Source organism: Salvelinus alpinus, chromosome 13 (assembly GCF_045679555.1).
Source record: "Salvelinus alpinus chromosome 13, SLU_Salpinus.1, whole genome shotgun sequence".
NCBI classification, from domain to species: Eukaryota; Metazoa; Chordata; class Actinopteri; order Salmoniformes; family Salmonidae; genus Salvelinus; species Salvelinus alpinus.
The window spans coordinates 34,849,717-34,870,425 of NC_092098.1; the positions used below are offsets into that span (position 1 = coordinate 34,849,717).

General features: G+C 43.9%; 1 protein-coding gene across 2 annotated transcripts in view; it reads left to right on the forward strand.

Annotated features, from left to right (window-relative positions):
* The window catches only part of LOC139537573 (roundabout homolog 3-like), a 265,454-nt gene that overhangs the window by 210,993 nt on the left and 33,752 nt on the right, over positions 1 to 20,709 (forward strand). For both annotated transcript variants that reach the window (XM_071339042.1, XM_071339043.1), the window contains exons 7-8: positions 3,003 to 3,127; positions 10,742 to 10,913. In XM_071339042.1, the coding sequence (XP_071195143.1) occupies positions 3,003 to 3,127; positions 10,742 to 10,913 (297 nt within the window). The remainder of the gene's footprint in view (positions 1 to 3,002; positions 3,128 to 10,741; positions 10,914 to 20,709) is intronic.

The window sequence follows — 20,709 nt, forward strand, 5'->3', positions numbered from 1 at the left end:
GAGTAGCACATTATGAAGAAGATCTCTGCCATGCCGCAGAGGACAACCAGCAACTTCGAAAGGTGAAACTTTCCATCAATAAGGCCCAACCACCATCCACCACTCAACCCTGGCCACACCGCACCAAAATATGTGGCTCCCGGCTCAGCCTCTTCAGCTATCTGAAGACCCACAAGCAGGACCCATCAGTAGGACAATCATACTCGACCCCAAGTGATCGCCGATGATGATGATGAGTGTGTGTGTGTTTGAGAGCCTCTTCTCTCTTAGTGCATGGTTTTAGATCATCTGTTGTAAACACTGTCGGCTGCTGTTTGATTTAGAGGCCTGCTGTGAGTTGCTGTGTTCCATACAACTTCAACACTGAAACTAACTGCACTCTGATCTAGCCTAGCGTAAGCACAGTATGTGGGGGCTGAGGAGTCAGTTGAAAAGTATTATACACACAAAGACACACACTTCCTTGCAATAGGCACTTAAAATAAGTCAACGGACTCCTCTTTTGAAATTCAAAGCAAGTATCTATCTATTTTTATTTCAAGGTTGATAAATCAAATAATATATTTCTCCAGCCCCATCCCTCAGCTTAAAACCAAACCAAGTGGCTAATTCCTTTGGCTGACAAAACAAATCAGGATTGTGGCTTTAAGGATCGAACTTAGTTTCTTAAAACGTGTAGTAGGCGGAAGGCATTTCTTATTTATTCCCTATGACACATCTGATACGTTTTCTCAATTCTGGTGTTATGTATATTTTAGATCCACCATTACAGTGTGTTCCCCAATGTGCTATCCCATGTGAGAACATTAAATCTTCTCAATTTTTCCTGCCTCTGAAGCTCAGCGCTGTAGCGCTGTGCCCTTTATGGCTAATTATTTATTGTAGCCATAGGCGATGTGTGAGTGAATGTCTCCTCAAATCAAGCATCGCCATTGTTATTCTCAAGATGGAGCTTTGGAGGGGGAAAAGACCCAGTTAAAAAAAACACTAAAACTAGCTGGGTTTGTGCTTAGTCAAGTTGTCTTAATCAAACCCCAATCTAGTGTGGACTGGATTTGTTTTGTTGGTATTGTTGTTGATATATATATTTTTTATTTATTTAACTAGGCAAGTCAGTTAAGAACAAATTCTTATTTTCAATGATGGCCTAGGAACAATGGGTTAACTGCCTTGTTCAGGGGCAGAATGACAGATTTGTACCTTGTCAGCTCGGGGATTTGATCTTGCAACCTTTCGGTTACTAGTCCAACGCTCTAACCACTAGGCTACGCTGCCGCCACATCAAAGTGTGTTGTCTTTGTGTGTGTGCGCACAAGCCTAGGGTGAGGTAGCATAAGATGTGGTTATTACGCTGCGTTTCTGCACTATTTCAGTGCTTTCATCAACCGTGACAATGGGATTGAATTAAAAGGAGCGCATGCCCCAGAGATAGCTACGTAGACAGAAAAGGGGGATACATAGATTATTGTTTTCTGGTGTTACTTTTGTTTGCTAGCTAGCTAGCTCTTCTTCTGCTCCACAGCCCCTAGACCAAATGACAGACAGTAGGGGATGTGTTTCAGATTTTACCTTGTTGACCTTTGGGGTCGGCATGTGGCGTCTCGTTTGACCCCTGAACACGACCCTCAGCGACCTCTGCCTGGGGTCTATATTGCGGGGGATTTATCCGATTGTTGACATGCCGACCACACCCATCCCACTGTGCGAAGAGCGAGGGTGACAGGAAGAAGGGGTAGCTTTGTCTATGGGGCGTCGTTAGGGAAAAATGAAAGCTTGTGGTAGGCCTACACACTTCAGAAATAGAGCAACCATCCTGAAATAAACACACCTCCAAAGTGAAAATACACACAGGGCAGTTAACCAAAGGTGGTAGCTTTTCTGTTAGACTAACTGCTCTAGGTGGGTCGATAATGATTGCTGGGGTCTGGCTCCACTATTGGTTTGATGAATTGAAAGGAATTGAAAGCGGAGATAAATAGGATGCAACCCAAAGGCACTATTAATGTGCTCTGTCAGGACCTGTCTCTAACTCTCTTTTCCTTTCTCTCTTTCTGCCTCTCACTCCCCCAACTCACTCGCTCTACCCCCGCTCCTTCTCTCTACCCCTATTTCTCTCTACCCCCTCTCCTTCTCTCTATCCCTCCTCTCTACCCCTCCTTCTCTTTAACCCCTGGCCTTCATCTCTGTCTGCTCTCTAATTGAGAGTGAAAGTGAAATAAGAAAGGTGGATCAGCCAGGGAGATGAGAAATCAATTAGGCACTACAAGGGCAAAGGTGACATCATTACACATTCAGTCCCTCTGCAATAATAGACAATAGCTGGTTGTGTGATCAATAGCAATCAAGAAGCTGTGTGTGTGTGTGTGTGTGTGTGTGTGTGTGTGTGTGTGTGTGTGTGTGTGTGCGTGTGCGTGTGCGTGTGTGTGTGTGAGAGATAGAGAGAGAGAGATTATGAGGATGAATTTTCATTCTCCTCACCCCCATTGTATTATTTTCCTCCTTCAAAGACTTCTGAATACAAGGTTCTAGATCAAGAAGTGACCTCCAAATCTCCAGATTTGTGCCCCAGTTTAAGGTGTACATGACTGGATAGGATAGAGAGGGAGGGTGGGCTCCTCTATATGCACCACTGAGCATGTAGAAAGCCAAAGAACCCTAAATCCTTGTAAAAAATATATAATCTTCAAATGATGTAAGTGTTAGATTGGTAGAGTTGTCAAAGTGGTGGTCTGTATTTTATTCACTCTAAAGAGAGTGTGTGTGTGTGTGTGTGTCCATAGTGTTTGTGAGCACAGGGTGCTCTGGTGGGCCTCTAAGCATTCCACACATGCACGGTGTCAATGGTGACAGCTTGGTGGACACACACCGCTTGCAGACACTCACAAGAAGACAGGATAGCAAGTGCACACTAAACACAGGCATACACACACGCACGTGCACACACAAAGAAACACAACATGAACATATTCTGGATGTCCTAACATACTCTTCCATCTCTGCAGTGCCCCCTCAGATTGTGGTTCGGCCCCGGGACCAGATCACAGCCCAGGGTCGCACTGTAAACTTCCTCTGTGGAACCAAGGGCAACCCTCCACCTGCCGTGTTCTGGCAGAAAGAAGGCAGCCAGGTAAGACACCCACCATAGAATACTGTATCAGGTCAACACAGTTGCTCTGTATACACCAATATGACCACTTCACTGTGGAACTGATGTTCCTTCAGTGTGGTTCTGGCACAAAATGGCTGCCATGCCAATGGCAGGCCATTGGTCGAAAATGGGTCATTGATGAAAGAGGACAAAGGAGGCTGACATGAATTGTGCAGAGCATCAGACGGTCTACAGTTAGTCAACTAACAGTCCAATACAACATTGGTGACCCATTAAAGAATTGGAGTTTACACTACCATTCAAAAGTTTGGGGTCACTTATGTCCTTGTTTTTTTAAAGAAAATCAATTGTTTTGTACGTTAAAATAACATCAAATTGATCAGAAATACAGTGTAGACATTGTTAATGTTGTAAATAGTACCCGCAAAACACCAGTCTCAACGTCAACAGTGAAGAGACGACTCCAGGATGCGGACCTTCTAGGCAGAGTTGCAAAGAAAAAGTTAAAAAAGAAAGATTAAGATGGGCAAAAGAACACAGACACTGGACAGAGGAACTCTGCCTAGAAGGCCAGTATCCCATAGTCGATTCCTCACTGTTCACTGACGTTGAGACTGGTGTTTTGCAGGTACTATTTAATGAAGCTGCCAGTTGAGGACTTGTAAGGCGTCTGTTTCTCAAATTAGACACTCTAATGTACTTGTCCTCTTGTTCAGTTGTGCACCGGGGCCTCCCACTCCTCTTTCAATTCTGGTTAGGGCCAGTTTGCGCTGTTCTGTGAAGGGAATAGTACACGGCATTGTACCAGATCTTCAGTTTCTTGGCAATTTCACACATGGAATAGCCATAATTTCTCAGAACAATAATAGACTGACGAGTTTCAGAACAAAATGCTTTGTTTCTGGCCATTTTGAGCCTGTAATCGAACCCACAAACGCTGATGCTCCAGATACTCAACTAGTCTAAAGAAGGTCAGTTTTATTGCTTCTTTAATCAGAACAACAGTTTTCAGCTGTGCTAAAATAATTGCAAAAGGGTTTTCTAATGATCAATTAGCTCTTTAAAATTATTAACTTGGATTAGCTAACACAACGTGCCATTGGAACACAGGAGTGATGGTTGCTGATAATGGGCCTCTGTACGCCTATGTAGATATTCCATGAAAAATCAGCCCATTTCCAGCTACAATAGTCATTTACAACATTAACAATGCCTACACTGTATTTTATGTTATTTTAATGGAAAAAAATAGCTTTTCTTTCAAAAACAAGGAAATGTCTAAGTGACCCCAAACTTTTGAACGGTAGTGTATATTATAAGCTCATAGAAAGGGTAACAAATGTGTTATCCTTTCTATGAGCTTATAATGTGAACTCCAGCGCGAAAAGTACTGTTTACTTGACCATGTCAACACGATGTAACAGCAGTTTAGAGCATTTAAAAAAAAAAAAACTCTTCCTCTCCCCCAGTCCACATAAACTGTTTTGCTTTATTTCCCATGGGCTTCACCCGAGTACTCCCTAGTGGCTGGAATACAACTGTAATAAGCCCCTTACAACACCAGTATCACCAGCAGTACATTTACCGTTAATTCCCATAACTTCTAATCTACATTATTTTGGTTACGGTATTTTCTGTTAATAATAATGATATATTGAATGCATTACAGTCTTACCGTTGTCAATGTAGAAGTGGACACGTTGTTTGTAGAGCGCACAACCTAGGCTACACATGTTTATTTCATTCCATTTACAAGTTGTCAATTTATTCATTGTCTTTTGTTTGGAGCGCTCCTGTCAATCTTGAGTAAGGACACACACTTAATTACGCATAGAACTATGCCTAGGCTACCTGGCCTGCTCGGAAATGTAGGCTTATAAATACTATTTCTGATTGTCTTAACTTATCGTCACTGTGGAGATTCTCAAACTCACTTTTCTTTGACTCAAACAGTAAGTAAACCGTATTTTTTCACATCCATTGAGATTGTCAATAGATCCTCAACGTAGCCTATTTGAAAAATCTTTCCAGCTCTCTCCCTTTCGATAACCACTCAGCATGAAACGGAAAAAAATGTCATGCTCTGGTCGGGTGGAAACGTCATAAAATAGGCCTACCTGATTACGTCTTATCCCTTGCACAAAAAGCCTACAGCTGTGTCTGTCTGTCTGGAGCTCATTGGCACAGGAAACTCTGAGGGCCCAGAATATTTGATACAATGCTGCAAATTTGTTAGCACCAGCTTCTGGCTGACCAAGTTAATGGTTGATACAATGTTCAAGTTACTTGCAGACAGGCCATGCGTAGCCAATGTGGTTTATAGGATTTTTATCCAGATATTTTCTACCTGCGGGCTGCAATGTTTTTATTTATTGGCTTTATGTAGGCTATTTTTACACATTGGCAATGGCAATAAAAGTTACTTTTAGATTTGTATAATTTTCATCTAGAACCCCTCGCCAACAACCAATAAAATTGCAGGGCGCCAAATACAAATCAACAGAAATCTCATAAATCAAATTTCTCAAACATACAAGTATTAGGCACCATTTTAAAGATACATTTCTCATTAATCCAGCCACAGTGTCTGATTTCAAAAATGCTTTACAGCGAAAGCTCCACAAACGATTATGTTAGGTCAAATCAAATTTTATGTGTCACATACACATGGTTAGCAGATGTTAATGCGAGTGTAGCGAAATGCTTGTGCTTCTAGTTCCGACAATGCAGTAATAACCAACGAGTAAACTAACTTAACAATTCCACAAGTACTACCTTATACACACAAGTGTAAAGGGATAAAGAATATGTACATAAAGATATATGAATGAGGGATGGTACAGAACGGCATAGGCAAGATGCAGTAGATGGTATCGAGTACAGTATATACACATCAGATGAGTAATGTAGGGTATGTAAACATAAAAGTGGCATAGTTTAAAGTGGCTAGTGATACATGTATTACATAAAGATGGCAAGATGCAGTAGATGATATAGAGTACAGTATATACATATGAGATGAGTAATGTAGGGTATGTAAACATTATATTAAGTGGCATTGTTTAAAGTGGCTAGTGATACATTTTTTACATCAATTCCCATTATTAAAGTGAGCTGGAGTTGAGTCAGTATGTTGGCAGCAGCCACTCAATGTCAGTGGTGGCTGTTTAACAGTCTGATGGCCTTGAGATAGAAGCTGTTTTTCAGTCTCTCGGTCCCTGCTTTGATGCACCTGTACTGACCTCGCCTTCTGGATGATAGCAGGGTGAACAGGCAGTGGCTCGGATGGTTGTTGTCCTTGATGATCTTTATGGCCTTCCTGTGACATCGGGTGGTGTAGGTGTCCCGGAGGGCAGCTAGTTTGCCCCCGGTGATGCGTTGTGCAGATCTCACTACCCTCTGGAGAGTCTTACGGTTGTGGGCGGAGCAGTTGCCGTACCAGGCGGTGATACAACCCGACAGGATGCTCTCGATTGTGCATCTGTAGAAGTTTGTGAGTGCTTTTGGTGACAAGCCAAATTTCTTCAGCCTCCTGAGGTTGAAGAGGCGCTGCTGCGCCTTCTTCACAACGCTGTCTGTGTGGGTGGACCAATTCAGTTTGTCCGTAATGTGTACGCCAAGGAACTTAAAACTTACTACCCTCTCCACTACTGTCCCGTCGATGTGGATAGGGGGTTGCTCCCTCTGCTGTTTCCTGAAGTCCACAATCATCTCCTTTGTTTTGTTGACGTTGAGTGTGAGGTTATATTCCTGACACCACACTCCGAGGGCCCTCACCTCCTCCCTGTAGGCCATCTCGTCATTGTTGGTAATCAAGCCTACCACTGTAGTGTCGTCCGCAAACTTGATGATTGAGTTGGAGGCGTGCCTGGCCACGCAGTCGTGGATGAACAGGGAGTACAGGAGAGGGCTCAGAACGCACCCTTGTGGGGCCCCAGTGTTGAGGATCAGTGGGGTGGTGATGTTGTTACCTACCCTCACCACCTGGGGGCAGCCTGTCAGGAAGTCCAGTACCCAGTTGCACAGGGCGGGGTCGAGACCCAGAGTCTCGAGCTTGATGATGAGTTTGGAGGGTACTATGGTGTTAAATGCTGAGCTGTAGTCGATGAACAGCATTCTCACATAGGTATTCCTCTTGTCCAGATGGGTTAGGGCAGTGTCCAGTGTGGTTGCGATTGCGTCGTCTGTGGACCTATTGGGGCGGTAAGCAAATTGGAGTGGGTCTAGGGTGTCAGGTAGGGTGGAGGTGATATGGTCCTTGACTAGACTCTCAAAGCACTTCATGATGACGGAAGTGAGTGCTACGGGGCGGTAGTCGTTTATCTCAGTTACCTTAGCTTTCTTGGGAACAGGAACAATGGTGGCCCTCTTGAAGCATGTGGGAACAGCAGACTGGGATAAGGATTGATTGAATATGTCCGTAAACACACCAGCCAGCTGGTCTGCGCATGCTCTGAGGACACGGCTGGGGATGCCGTCTGGGCCTGCAGCATTGCGAGGGTTAACACGTTTAAATGTTTTACTCACGTCGGCTGCAGTGAAGGAGAGACTGCAGGTTTTGGTAGCGGGCCGTGTCAGTGGCACTGTATTGTCCTCAAAGCGAGCAAAGAAGTTATTTAGTCTGTCTGGGAGGAAGACATCCTGGTCCGCGACGGTGCTGGTTTTCTTTTTGTAATCCGTGATTGACTGTAGACCCTGCCACATACCTCTTGTGGCAGTGTCACCACCAAGTCACAGATAAACCCAGCCATTTTTCCCGCCAAAGAGAGGAGTCACAAAAAGCACAAATAGAGATAAAATGAATCACTAACCTTTGATGATCTTCATCAGATGACACTCATCGGACTTCATGTTACACAATACATGTATGTTTTGTTCGGTAAAGTTCATATTTATATCCAAAAATCTTATTTTACATTGGCGTGTTAGATTCAGTAGTTCCAAAACATGCAGTGATATTGCAGAGAGCCACATGAATTCACAGAAATACTCATAATAAATGTTGATGAAAATACAGCTATTATACATGAAACCTTAGATATACTTCTCCTTAATGCAACCGCTGTGTCAGATTTATAAAAAAAATAAAAAAAAGCATCATCTGAGAGCGGCGCTCAGAGCCCAAACCAGCCAGAGAAATATCCGCCATGTTGGGTAGTCAGCATTATTCATAAATAGCATTAGAAATATTCACTTACCTTTGATGATATTCATCAGAATGCACTCCCAGGAATCGCAGTTCCACAATAAATGCTTGTTTTGTTCGATAATGTCCATCATTTATGTCCATTTATGTCCAATAGCTTCTTTTGTTAGGGGACTTTTGGTAAACAATCCAAAAGCGCGATCTGGTCTATTTGGATGAAACGTTCAAAAAGTTATATTACAGATCGAAGAAACTTGTCAAACTAAGTATAGAATCAATCATTAGGATGTTTTTATCATAAAAGTTCAATAATGTTCCAACCGGAGAATTCCATTGTCTGTAGAAATGCACTGGAACGAGAGCAACCTCTCAAGTGAAAGCGCGTGACTGAGAACGAGGCTGTAGGCAGACCCCTTAGTAAAACAACTCCCATCCGGCCCCCCTTCACATAAGCAGCCTCAAACCACGTTCTAAAGACGGTTGACATCTAGTGGAAGCCTTAGGAAGTGAAAAATAACCCATATCCCACTGTGTATTCGATAGGGGTGAGTTCAAAAACTACAAACCTCAGATTTCCCACTTCCTGTTTGGATTTTTTCTCAGGTTTTTGCCTGCCGTATGAGTTCTGTTATACTCACAGACATCATTCAAACAATTTTAGAAACTTCAGAGTGTTTTCTATCCAATACTACTAATAATATGCATATATTATCATCTGGGACTGAGTAGGAGGCAGTTCACTCTGGGCATGCTATTCATCCAAAAGTGAAAATGCTGCCCCCTATCCCAAACAAGTTAACAACATGACATTGACTTTGAGATAGGAAGACCTTTGTATAAATAAAATGAAACCGTTCCATGAAAATGTGCATATGAAAATCATAACTGTCATGCAGATCAGTAGAAATGGTACGATAACTTGGCACTCCAAATGGAAAAGGATGCCGACCACTGGTGTAGCCTATTACTGGGAACTTCCTGAGTTTAAAGGCAGAATCTGCAAAGGCCAGCAGCAGCGGGCAGCAGGATGAGGAGAATCGGAAACCGTTTTTTTTCTTCTGGTTAGGCTATATTGATCTCTGGCTCCCTCTTTAGTAATTTGTCCTCACACGCACATGCGCTCAAGTGCACACACACTTTTTGAGGCAGTGGGAGGTGAACCCTGGTGTTAGTCTATGGTGTAAATGTGCAATATACTTATCATTTTAGAGCAGATCTCACCAGGAGTATATAGGCTCCTTAAGCAAGATAGAAAATAAGTGTGTGTATGTGTCTGCGTGCGTGTCACTGTGAGAATCCAGAGAACTCTGTGAAGCATCACAGTCTGCGGCAACATGCTGAAAGGCTTGATGGGAGTGTGTGCGTGGGAGCCTGTAGCACCACTCTCAGGGACAGAAGGAGGGTGGGGGGGGGGGGGGGTTGATGGAGAGAGAGATATGAAGAGAAGGTGGATAGAGGGAGAGAGATGTTGGTATAGTGGGTAGAGGGAGAGGTAGAAACAGAAAAGGGAAGATAGAAATGGATAGATGCTAATGTAAAAGAGGGGAGAGGAATGAGAAGTTGATGTAGAGAGCGAAGGATTGTATATGGGAGTAGGAGGTGCAGAGAGAGAGAGAGAGAGAGAGAGAGAGAGAGAGAGAACCCATTTGTAGCCCTGCCATGGCTGTGTTAGATAACACCAAACTGCCTGGCTCTAAATAGCACAACAGAGGGCTTCTCTTTGGTTTAACTAACTATTCCCACTATACCTTCCTCTATCCCTCTGCGCCCTCTCCTCCCTCTTTCCCTCCCTCTAGCTCGCCCTCTGTGCCACTGTGGCCCTCTCTTTTCTCCCTCTTTCCTTCTTTGCCCTTTCCCTCAATTTTTTCCCTCCCTCTGTCCCTCTGTGCCCATCTTCTCCCTCTATCCCTCTGTGCCTGTGTCCTCCCTCTCTCTATCCCTAAGCGCGACTGTGGCCCTCTCCCTTTTTCACTATTTCTCTGCCTCTCACGCACACACGATTATCCCTTCATCTTTTACCTCTAGCCATGGGCTGTCCGCCAACCAGCTTTAAGCCTCTTAGAGGACAGAGTCAAAGAGCACCGCACGCCTGCAACCCCCCAAAATATACACATACACATTAGAGGCGACGAAAAGCACACACACATACATACACTGCATGCATTTAGCAAACAGCCATGCATGCACACACAGACATTCTCTCTCTCTCTCTTTCATGTGGCCTTTCAGAAGGCTGAATTATATTAAGTGCATCCACTGCTTAACACTTTCAAAATTCCACTCGCAAAATACTATTCAGTTTTACACAGCCAATTTCTATCAGGGTGGTTAATTGAGAACCAAATCACGTTCATAATAATGTGGTGTTATGATATGCTTTACCTGTTGTGTGACAACAGTTGATGTGAAGTTTTGTCCCCCTGTGCTGACTGGTTTCAGCCTACTTGTTATGTGACCGTGTGTTGTGTCATTTCCTGCCTCCCCAGATCCTGCTGTTCCCCATCCAGGAAACTGCCCAGTCAGGCCGGTTCTCTGTGTCTCTGAGCGGGGAGCTGACCATCACAGACGTCCACAGTGAGGACTCAGGATACTACATCTGTCAGGCTATCTCTGTAGCTGGGAGCATTCTCACCAAGGCCCTGCTGGAGGTCGAGAGTGGTGAGTGTCTGTGGGAGGAACACAAACTCTAGAGGGCTTCACGGATCCACATATACCCGGGACCCGATCTGGGACCCAAGCGGGTCCGAATCCACATATACCCGTGGGGTGGCAGGGAGCCTAGTGGTTAAAGCATTGGGCCAATAACCAAAAGGTTGCTGGATTGAATCCCCGAGCTGACAAGGTAAAAATCTGTCGTTCTGCCCCTGAACAAGGCAGTTAACCCACTGTTCCCCGGTAGGCCGTCATTGTAAATAAGAATATGTTCTTAACTGACTTGCCTAGTTAAATAAAGGTTAAATAAAAATCCAGAAGCCTAAATAATGTCACGGGTCTCAGTCGGATCTGATATGATTGTCTCAGGGTATGTGTAATTTTAACTGACTTGTCCGGAATGACATGTACAGATCCAAACACGATTGCTGCAGTAGAGACAGAAAGAGACATTTTATAATTTATGCAGCTGCTCTTGCTTTTCAAGAGAGAAGAGCGTGGCGTGTGTAGCTTGTTGTTGGCCAATCATAGAGTTCCTTCGGAAAGTATTCTGATGCCTTGACTTTTCCACATTCTGTTATAGCCATATTCTAGCCCTAACCCTAACCCTAACCCCATAATGACAAAGCAAAAACAGGTTTTTAGAATTGTTTGCTAATTTAAAACTGATATTTCACATGTACACAAGTATTCAGACCCTTTACTCAGTACTTTGTTGAAGCACCTTTGGCAGCGATTACATCATTGAGTCTTTTTGGGTATGACGCAACAAGTTTTGCACACCTGTATTTGGGAAGTTTCTCCCATTCTCCTCTGCAGATCCTCTCAAGCTCTGTCAGGTTGGATGGGGAGAGTTGCTGCACAGCTATTTTCAGGTTTCTCCAGAGATGTTCGATTGGGTTCAAGTCCGGGCTCTGGCTGGGCCGCTCAAGGACAATCAGAGACTTGTCCCGAAGCCACTCCTGCGTTGTCTTGGCTGTGTGCTTAGGGTCGTTGTCCTGTTGGAAGGGGAACCTTCACCCCAGTCTGAAGTCCCGAGCGCTCTGAGACAGGTTTTGGTGGAGTGCTGCAGAGATGGTTGTCCTTCTGGAAGGTTCTTCCATCTCCACAGAGGAACTCTAGAGCTCTGTCAGAGTGACCATCAGGTTCGTAGTCACCTCCCTGACCAAGGCCCTTAGCCCCCGATTGCTCAGTTTGGCTGAGCAGCCAGCTCTAGTAAGAGTCTTGGTGGTTCCAAACTTATTCCATTTAAGAATGATGGAGGCCACTGTGTTCCTGGGGACCTTCAATGCTGCAGAATTGTTTTGCTCTGACATGCACTGTCAACTGTGGGACCTATATAGACAGGTGTGTGCCTTTCCAAATCATGTCCAATCAATTGAATTTACCACAGGTGGACTCCAATCAAGATGTAGAAACATCTCAAGGATGATCAAAGGAAACAGGATACACCTGAGCTCAATTTCTAGTCTCATAGCAATACTTATGCAATAAAATGCTAATTAATTACTTAAAAATCATACAATGTGATTTTCTGGATTTTTGTTTTAGATTCTGTCTCTCACAGTTGAAGTGTACCTATGATAAAAATTACAGACCTCTACATGCTTTGTAAGTAGGAAAACCTGCAAAATCGGCAGTGTATCAAATACTTGTTCTCCCCACTGTATATGAATATTTTTTTGACCAAAAATAGAGCTTTTTGGTCTAAACTCCACTCGCCGTGTTTGGAGGAAGAAGAAGGATGAGTACAACCCCAAGAACACCATCCCAACCATGAAGCATGGAGGTGGAAACATCATTCTTTGGGGATGCTTTTCTGCAAAGGGGACAGGACGACTGCACCGTATTGAGGGGAGGATGGATGGGGCCATGTATCGCGAGATCTTGGCCAACAACCTCCTTCCCTCAGTAAGAGCATTGAAGATGGGCCGTGGCTGGGTCTTCCAGCATGACAACGACCCGAAACACACAGCCAGGGCAACTAAGGAGTGGCTCCGTAAGAAGCATCTCAAGGTCCTGGAGTGGCCTAGCCAGTCTCCAGACCTGAACCCAATAGAAAATCTTTGGAGGGAGCTGAAAGTCCATATTGCCCAGCGACAGCCCCGAAACCTGAAGGTCTTGGAGAAGGTATGGAGGAGTGGGCCAAAATCCCTGCTGCAGTGTGTGCAAACCTGGTCAAGAACTACAGGAAACGTATGATCTCTGTAATTGCAAACAAAGGTTTCTGTACCAAATATTAAGTTTTGCTTTTCTGATGTATCAAATACTTATGTCATGCAATAAAATGCTAATTAATTACTTAAAAATCATACAATGTGATTTTCTGGATTTTAGTTTTAGATTCCGTCTCTCACAGTTGAAGTGTAAAAGTGATAAAAAATTACAGACATCTACATGCTTTGTAAGTAGGAAAACCTGCAAAATTGGCAGTGTATCAAATACTTGTTCTCCCCACTGTATATGAATATTTTTTTAAGAGTATAAATTAAAAAGTTTTTAAGAGTATAAATTACCAACGCTAGTGAAAATTGCCAAAAAATCTAGCATTTTTTTAATGCAAATATCCCAAGAAATCACCAGGAAATCCTGTCGGGATGATATACATTGATATACACTGCTCAAAAACATTGATATACACTGCTTCTGTGAAATCAAACTGTCCACTTAGGAAGCAACACTGATTGACAATACATTTCACATGCTGTTGTGCAAATGGAATAGACAACAGGTGGAAATTATAGGCAATTAGCAAGACACCCCCAATAAAGGAGTGGTTCTGCAGGTGGTGACCACAGACCACTTCTCAGTTCCTATGCTTCCTGGCTGATGTTTTGGTCACTTTTGAATGCTGGCGGTGCTTTCACTCTAGTGGTAGCATGAGACGGAGTCTACAACCCACACAAGTGGCTCAGGTAGTGCAGCTCATCCAGGATGGCACATCAATGCGAGCTGTGGCAAGAAGGTTTGCTGTGTCTGTCAGCGTAGTGTCCAGAGCATGGAGGCGCTACCAGGAGACAGGCCAGTACATCAGGAGACTTGGAGGAGGCCGTAGGAGGGCAACAACCCAGCAGCAGGACCGCTACCTCCGCCTTTGTGCAATAAGAAGCAGGAGGAGCACTGCCAGAGCCCTGCAAAATGACCTCCAGCAGGCCACAAATGTGCATGTGTCTGCTCAAACGGTCAGAAACAGACCCCATGAGGGTGGTATGAAGGCCCGACGTCCACAGGTGGGGGTTGTGCTTACAGCCCAACACCGTGCAGGACGTTTGGCATTTGCCAGAGAACACCAAGATTGGCAAATTCGCCACTGGCGCCCTGTGCTCTTCACAGATGAAAGCAGGTTCACACTGAGCACATGTGACAGACGTGACAGTCTGGAGACGCCGTGGAGAATGTTCTGCTGCCTGCAACATCCTCCAGCATGACCGGTTTGGCGGTGGGTCAGTCATGGTGTGGGGTGGCATTTCTTTGGGGGGCCGCAAAGCCCTCCATGGGCTCGCCAGAGGTAGCCTGACTGCCATTAGGTACCGAGATGAGATCCTCAGACCCCTTGTGAGACCATATGCTGGTGCGGTTGGCCCTGGGTTCCTCCTAATGCAAGACAATGCTAGACCTCATGTGGCTGGAGTGTGTCAGCAGTTCCTGCAAGAGGAAGGCATTGATGCTATGGACTGGCCCGCCCGTTCCCCAGACCTGAATCCAATTGAGCACATCTGGGACATCATGTCTCGCTCCATCCACCAACGCCACGTTGCACCACAGACTGTCCAGGAGTTGGCGGATGCTTTAGTCCAGATCTGGGAGGAGATCCCTCAGGAGACCATCCGCCACCTCATCAGGAGCATGCCCAGCCATTGTAGGGAGGTCATACAGGCACGTGGAGGCCACACACACTACTGAGCCTCATTTTGACTTGTTTTAAGGACATTACATCAAAGTTGGATCAGCCTGTAGTGTGGTTTTCCACTTTAATTTTGAGTGTGACTCCAAATCCAGACCTCCATGGGTTGATAAATTAGATTTCCATTGATAATTTGTGTGTGATTTTGTTGTCAGCACATTCAACTATGTAAAGAAAAAAGTATTTAATAAGAATAGTTCATTCATTCAGATCTAGGATGTGTTATTTTAGTGTTCCCTTTATTTTTTGAGCAGTGTATATTGTATAGCTGTTCATACACAAAAGTCTGGGACAGACACACACACATGCTAAACACACACACAAATCAGGAAATCATGGCATGTTTTAATCTCTCACCTGCCTGAACATTGTCGTTAAAGAATGGATTCCCACCGTCCCAGAAATTCATAGGCCTCCAAAATAGTTGTTTGCACCGTCACAGCCTCTTATTGTGTGTGTTTCAGTTTGTTTGTGTGTGTATGTGTATGTATGCGTCAGAGGCTGATGGGAGGAGCTATTGGAGGGCTCCTTGTAATGGCTGGAATGGAACCGAGTCAAATGGGGTTTCCACATGTTTGTGTTTGATACCGTTACATTTATTCCATTCCAGCCATTACAATGAGCCCATCCTCCTATAGCACCTCCCACCAGCCTCCACTGGTGTGTGTGTGCATGCGTGTGTGTGCTTGTGCATTCCTTTGTGAGTGAGTGTGTGCCAGTTTGTGTGTGTATGAAAGCTAATCTGTAAGGACAGAAACCTAGCGTGAGTTTCCTTGGAGTTAGTGATCCCTAGGGGGTAATCAACTATCACACACACAGCCAGCTTCAATTAACCAATCTCCTAAAGCCAACCCAGAGCCTTCCTCGTACAAACCCACATTGATATTCCATTACCATCTAACACTTTGGATGCATCCTAAATGGCACTGTATTTGTTTTATAGTGCACTAAATTTGAGCAGAGGCCTAGGTCAAATGTAGTGCACTATAAAGGGAAAAGGGTGCCATTTGGGAATTAGTCTATTTCCGACTACCTAATTATCATTTTTTATGCTGACATATTTCATGGACTGCTGTTTTAGCCAAAGGACTAGACGTCCAGTAACCCCCCACCTCCCCCTCACCCTCCATCACTTCCTTCACAATTGTTTAAACCCAAATCAATTAAAGATTCTTCAAAGCCATCAAACATAAAAAATTGTCGCCCCCCTCAGTCCCCCAAATGAACAAACAGCAGGAGGTAACGCGAGACGTAATCAAAAAGGGCAAGTCGGAATGTCGCTATGCAAATTAACCTCGCCGGGAACACATGCTCCCCTCGTCCCGCCGTGCCAAATAAGGAAGGGGATAAACTGTTGTTTAGATGCATTTGTGCTCCGTGTCTGCCTCAAAGCACTGTACCTTAGCTAGAATATCGTAGCTTAGCATACAGACAACAACCTAAGTGTACATTATGCTTACAGCTCAATGGTAAATATTTGTTTCACATTTTCTCTTTGTCATAGTTCAGCCATGGTGTTTGAGTTCATAAACCAACAATTTCACTAGCTATGGCTTCAGCAAAAAATGCATTTCTGGGTCCCGTAGAAAGATATTTGTCTCATGATGATACAATAAGACTGTAGTTTTGATATACATTTTGAGGTACATTTTGTGTTAATGATATGTTTTGGCAACATTGGCTGGTGTACAATCACGCAAAACACACAGGGCCTGTGCTTCACTACAGGATGGACAGTCTGTGGAGGGATGGGATTTAGTGCCATCCCTCCATAAAGGGATAGTGCCACACACATAAACACTCAAACACACTCATGCACACAAACACTCCGCTCCTCCTTCCCATATTTCAGCCTCTATGAAGGTAGATTGACATGTATCCACTTACGCCTGGACCCGTACAAATCAGCTGGGCTAGACAATCTGGACCCTCTCTTTCTAAAACTATCCGCTGCCATTGTTGCAACCCCTATTACCAGCCTGTTCAACCTCTCTTTCGTATCGTCCGAGATCCCTAAAGATTGGAAAGCTTCCGCGGTCCCCTGATCCACCTCTACGCAGACGACACCATTCTTTTTTCATCTGGCCCTTCCTTGGACACTATGCTAACTAACCTCCAAACGAGCTTAAATGCCATACAACACTCCTTCCGTGGCCTCCAACTGCTCTTAAACGCTAGTAACACCAAATGCATGCTTTTCAACCGTTTGCTGCCCGCACCCGCCCGACAGCATCACCACCCTGGACGGTTCCGACCTAGAATATGTGGACAACTATAAATACCTAGGTGTCTGGCTAGACTGTAAACTCTCCTTCCAGACTCATATTAAACATCTCCAATCCAAAATCAAATCTAGAATCGGCTTTCTATTTCGCAACAAAGCCTCCTTCACTCACGCCGCCAAACTTACCCTAGTAAAACTAACTATCCTACCGATCCTCGACTTCGGCGATGTCATCTACAAAATAGCTTCCAACACTCTACTCAGCAAACTGGATGCAGTCTATCACAGTGCCATCCGTTTTGTTACCAAATCACCTTATACCACCCACCACTGCGACCTGTATGCTCTAGTCGGCTGGCCCTCACTACATATTCGTCGCCATACCCACTGGCTCCAGGTCATCTATAAGTCTATGCTCCGCCTTATCTCAGCTCACTGGTCACCATAACAACACTCCAGCAGGTATATCTCACTGATCATCCCCAAAGCCAACATCTCATTTGGCTGCCTTTCCTTCCAGTTCTCTGCTGCCTGTGACTGGAACGAATTGCAAAAATCGCTGAAGTTGGAGACTTTTATTTCCCTCACCAACTTTAAACATCAACTATCTGAGCAGCTAACCGATCGCTGCAGCTGTACATAGTCTATCTGTAAATAGCCCACCCAATCTACCTACCTCATCCCCATACTGTTTTTATTTTATTTACTTTTCTGCTCTTTTGCACACCAGTATCTCTACTTGCACATCATCATCTGCTCATTTATCACTCCAGTGTTAATCTGCTAAATTGTAATTTTTTATTGCCTACCTCCTCATGCCTTTTGCACACACTGTATATAGACTTTCTTTTTTCTACTGTGTCATTGACTTGTTTATTGTGTTATTGGCTTGTTTATTGTTTACTCCATGTGTAACTCTGTGTTGTTGTCTGTGTCACACTGCTTTGCTTTATCTTGGCCAGGTCGCAGTTGCAAATGAGAACTTGTTCTCAACTAGCCTACCTGGTTAAATAAAGGTGAATAATAATAAAACCGCCATATGGCTATTTAGCACACAAAACAAAGCCACATAGTACCAATGCTCCTTACAGGACACATCACTGCACGCTATACTCTGTAAACTGGTCATCTCTGTATACCCGTCGCAAGACCCACTGATTGATGCTTATTTATAAAACCCTCCTAGGCCTCCCTCCCCCCTATCTGAGATATCTACTGCAGCCCTTATCCTCCACATACAACACCCGTTCTGCCAGTCACATTCTGTTAAAGGTCCCCAAAGCACACACATCCCAGGGTCGCTCCTCTTTCCAGTTCGCTGCAGCTAGCGACTGGAACGAGCTGCAACAAACACTCAAAGTGGACAGTTTTATCTCAATCTCTTCATTCAAAGACTCAATCATGGACACTTACTGACAGTTGTGGCTGCTCTGCGTGATGTATTGTTGTCTGTACCTTCATGACCTTTGTGCTGTTGTCTGTACCCAATAATGTTTGTACCATGTTTTGTGTTGCTACCATGTTGTTGTCGCTACCATGCTGTGTTGTCATGTGTTACTGCCTTGCTATGTTGTCTTACATCTCTTTTTATGTAGTGTTGTGTTGTCTCTCTTGTCGTGATGTGTGTTTTGTCCTATATTTATATATATTTTTATTTTTTTATCCCCCGTCCCCGCAGGAGGCCTTTAGCCTTTTGGTAGGCCGTCATTGTAAATAAGAATTTGTTCTTAACTGACTTGCCTAGTTAAATAAAGGTTAAATAAATAAATAGTATGTGATGTGGCAAATGCGGGAATTGTGTCCACAATCCTGGTGGTATGTTGTGAATTATTATGTTTCCTTTCCAATATGTTTTTTCATAAAAGTATCCCCTTGGCCTCTTGGAATGGAGTCCAATATCTCAAACCCAATTTCAGCATGTACTGTACACAATCCCCGCAGTCCAATGTCCTTGGTTTTACCATTAAAACTGTTAGATACATTGGAGAGGGAATGGTAAATGCCAAAGTAATTGACTCGTCAATGACTTATTCATGGTCCTCCGCCTCCCTCACGCCGCTCGACACAAAAATAGTTTTCCAGGTCCACTCAAATAAATATTAAGTTATTCAGCGCTACTTTGGCATGTTAAGCCATAACATTGCTGTCTAATGGGAGAAAGCAATATAAAGATTTTTTTGTAAATGTAACCGATAAGCCCGATTCGGTCTTATGTAGCAACATTTGAAATTGTGTTTTTTTACATTGAATAAATGTAGAAAATGGTATATCACACATTACAGTTGAGGAACAATGGGAAAGTAATTCTGCTTTGAAAACCTAACTTTTGAGAAAATGGCCTTTGAATATTTTTGGTACACCTATTGGAGAGCTCCTCTTTGTCTACACCCATTCAGCATCGTTCACACCCTCTTAAGCTTTAACATCTCTTTAATCCGAGCGTTCTGTCCTAACAACAGCAGTCAAGCACCGAGGCTAATTGGCTAACGTTGGCTAGCTTGCTAGCTACTTCCAGACACAAATGAGAGAACAGCTCACTCTGACCATTTTACTCGCCCTAGTAGAGCTGATTAGGCTGTTTTTATGTTATCCAGAGCGCTGGTGACTGCTGGCAATAATTTATGCTTTTTTGCCAACGTTTACTGCCACCGGCCATATTCAATGGGTGTTGACCGTTCAAAAAATGTGTTGGTTATTCATACACGTAATGTTAGCTAGCGAGCCAGCCAAGTAACATTAGCTAGCGAGCTAACAGTACACTAACTTGATATGAAAACGACTTTCTGACAAAATTAGAAAAGTGTAATATCTGAAAATGTAGCTAGCCAGACTATCTCCGTATACATGGATGGACGCTTCTCCCTCTGTCACAGATGCCATGGTTGCCCTTAGTTTGAAGATGTAATACGGAGACAGGGCTCCTTAACTATCATACTCTAATTCCACTGATTTCAAAACTCGGTCCTCCAGAAAGTGGAGAGCAACAACACTTATGCAGTTCTACTACACGATATATATACAAAAATTTGCCGGGTTAGACAGGATTACCTACACATACTGACCAGTTCAAAAAGACAGAAGCCTGCTACATGGCAGACCAATCCGAACTCATCTCTCTGCATGTCCAGCCCACTCATTATCTCAGCCAATCATCGACTTACTGTGAATGAAGTGCTTTGAACACACAAATGTATCGAGTAACCGGAGCCCACAGATTTACATCATCATTGCGGCGTATAGCCTGAAACTATGAGGTTTGTCTAACCTGGTCCTTGGCCAGTCGAGGAAACTTGATTTGGTGGTTTTCTCCTACTACTGTTCAAACAAAACGGAACCCAACAGCTTTTCGGCATCTTAGCTATAAAAGCAGGGTTAGTTATTAATGTTAGCTAGTGTGAGTCAGGCTACTTATCAGCCTCACAGCAGTCAAGAAATGCATTCTGCCAAGAGTTGTTCACAATCTAGTCCGGTTGCAGCCACAATTAGACCTCATATTTGTTTGCCTAGCAATTATCAAATGTACATTGTTTAAATCACACGTTTACAAGTCTCAGTCAAAATGACAGCTCCAATAAGCCCCCTATGCTGAACGACATGTGAACGAGAGGCTCATAGAACCATGACTCTTTCAAGTTTTCAGTTCATCATTCACCGTTAGGGGGTCCTGCAGTTAT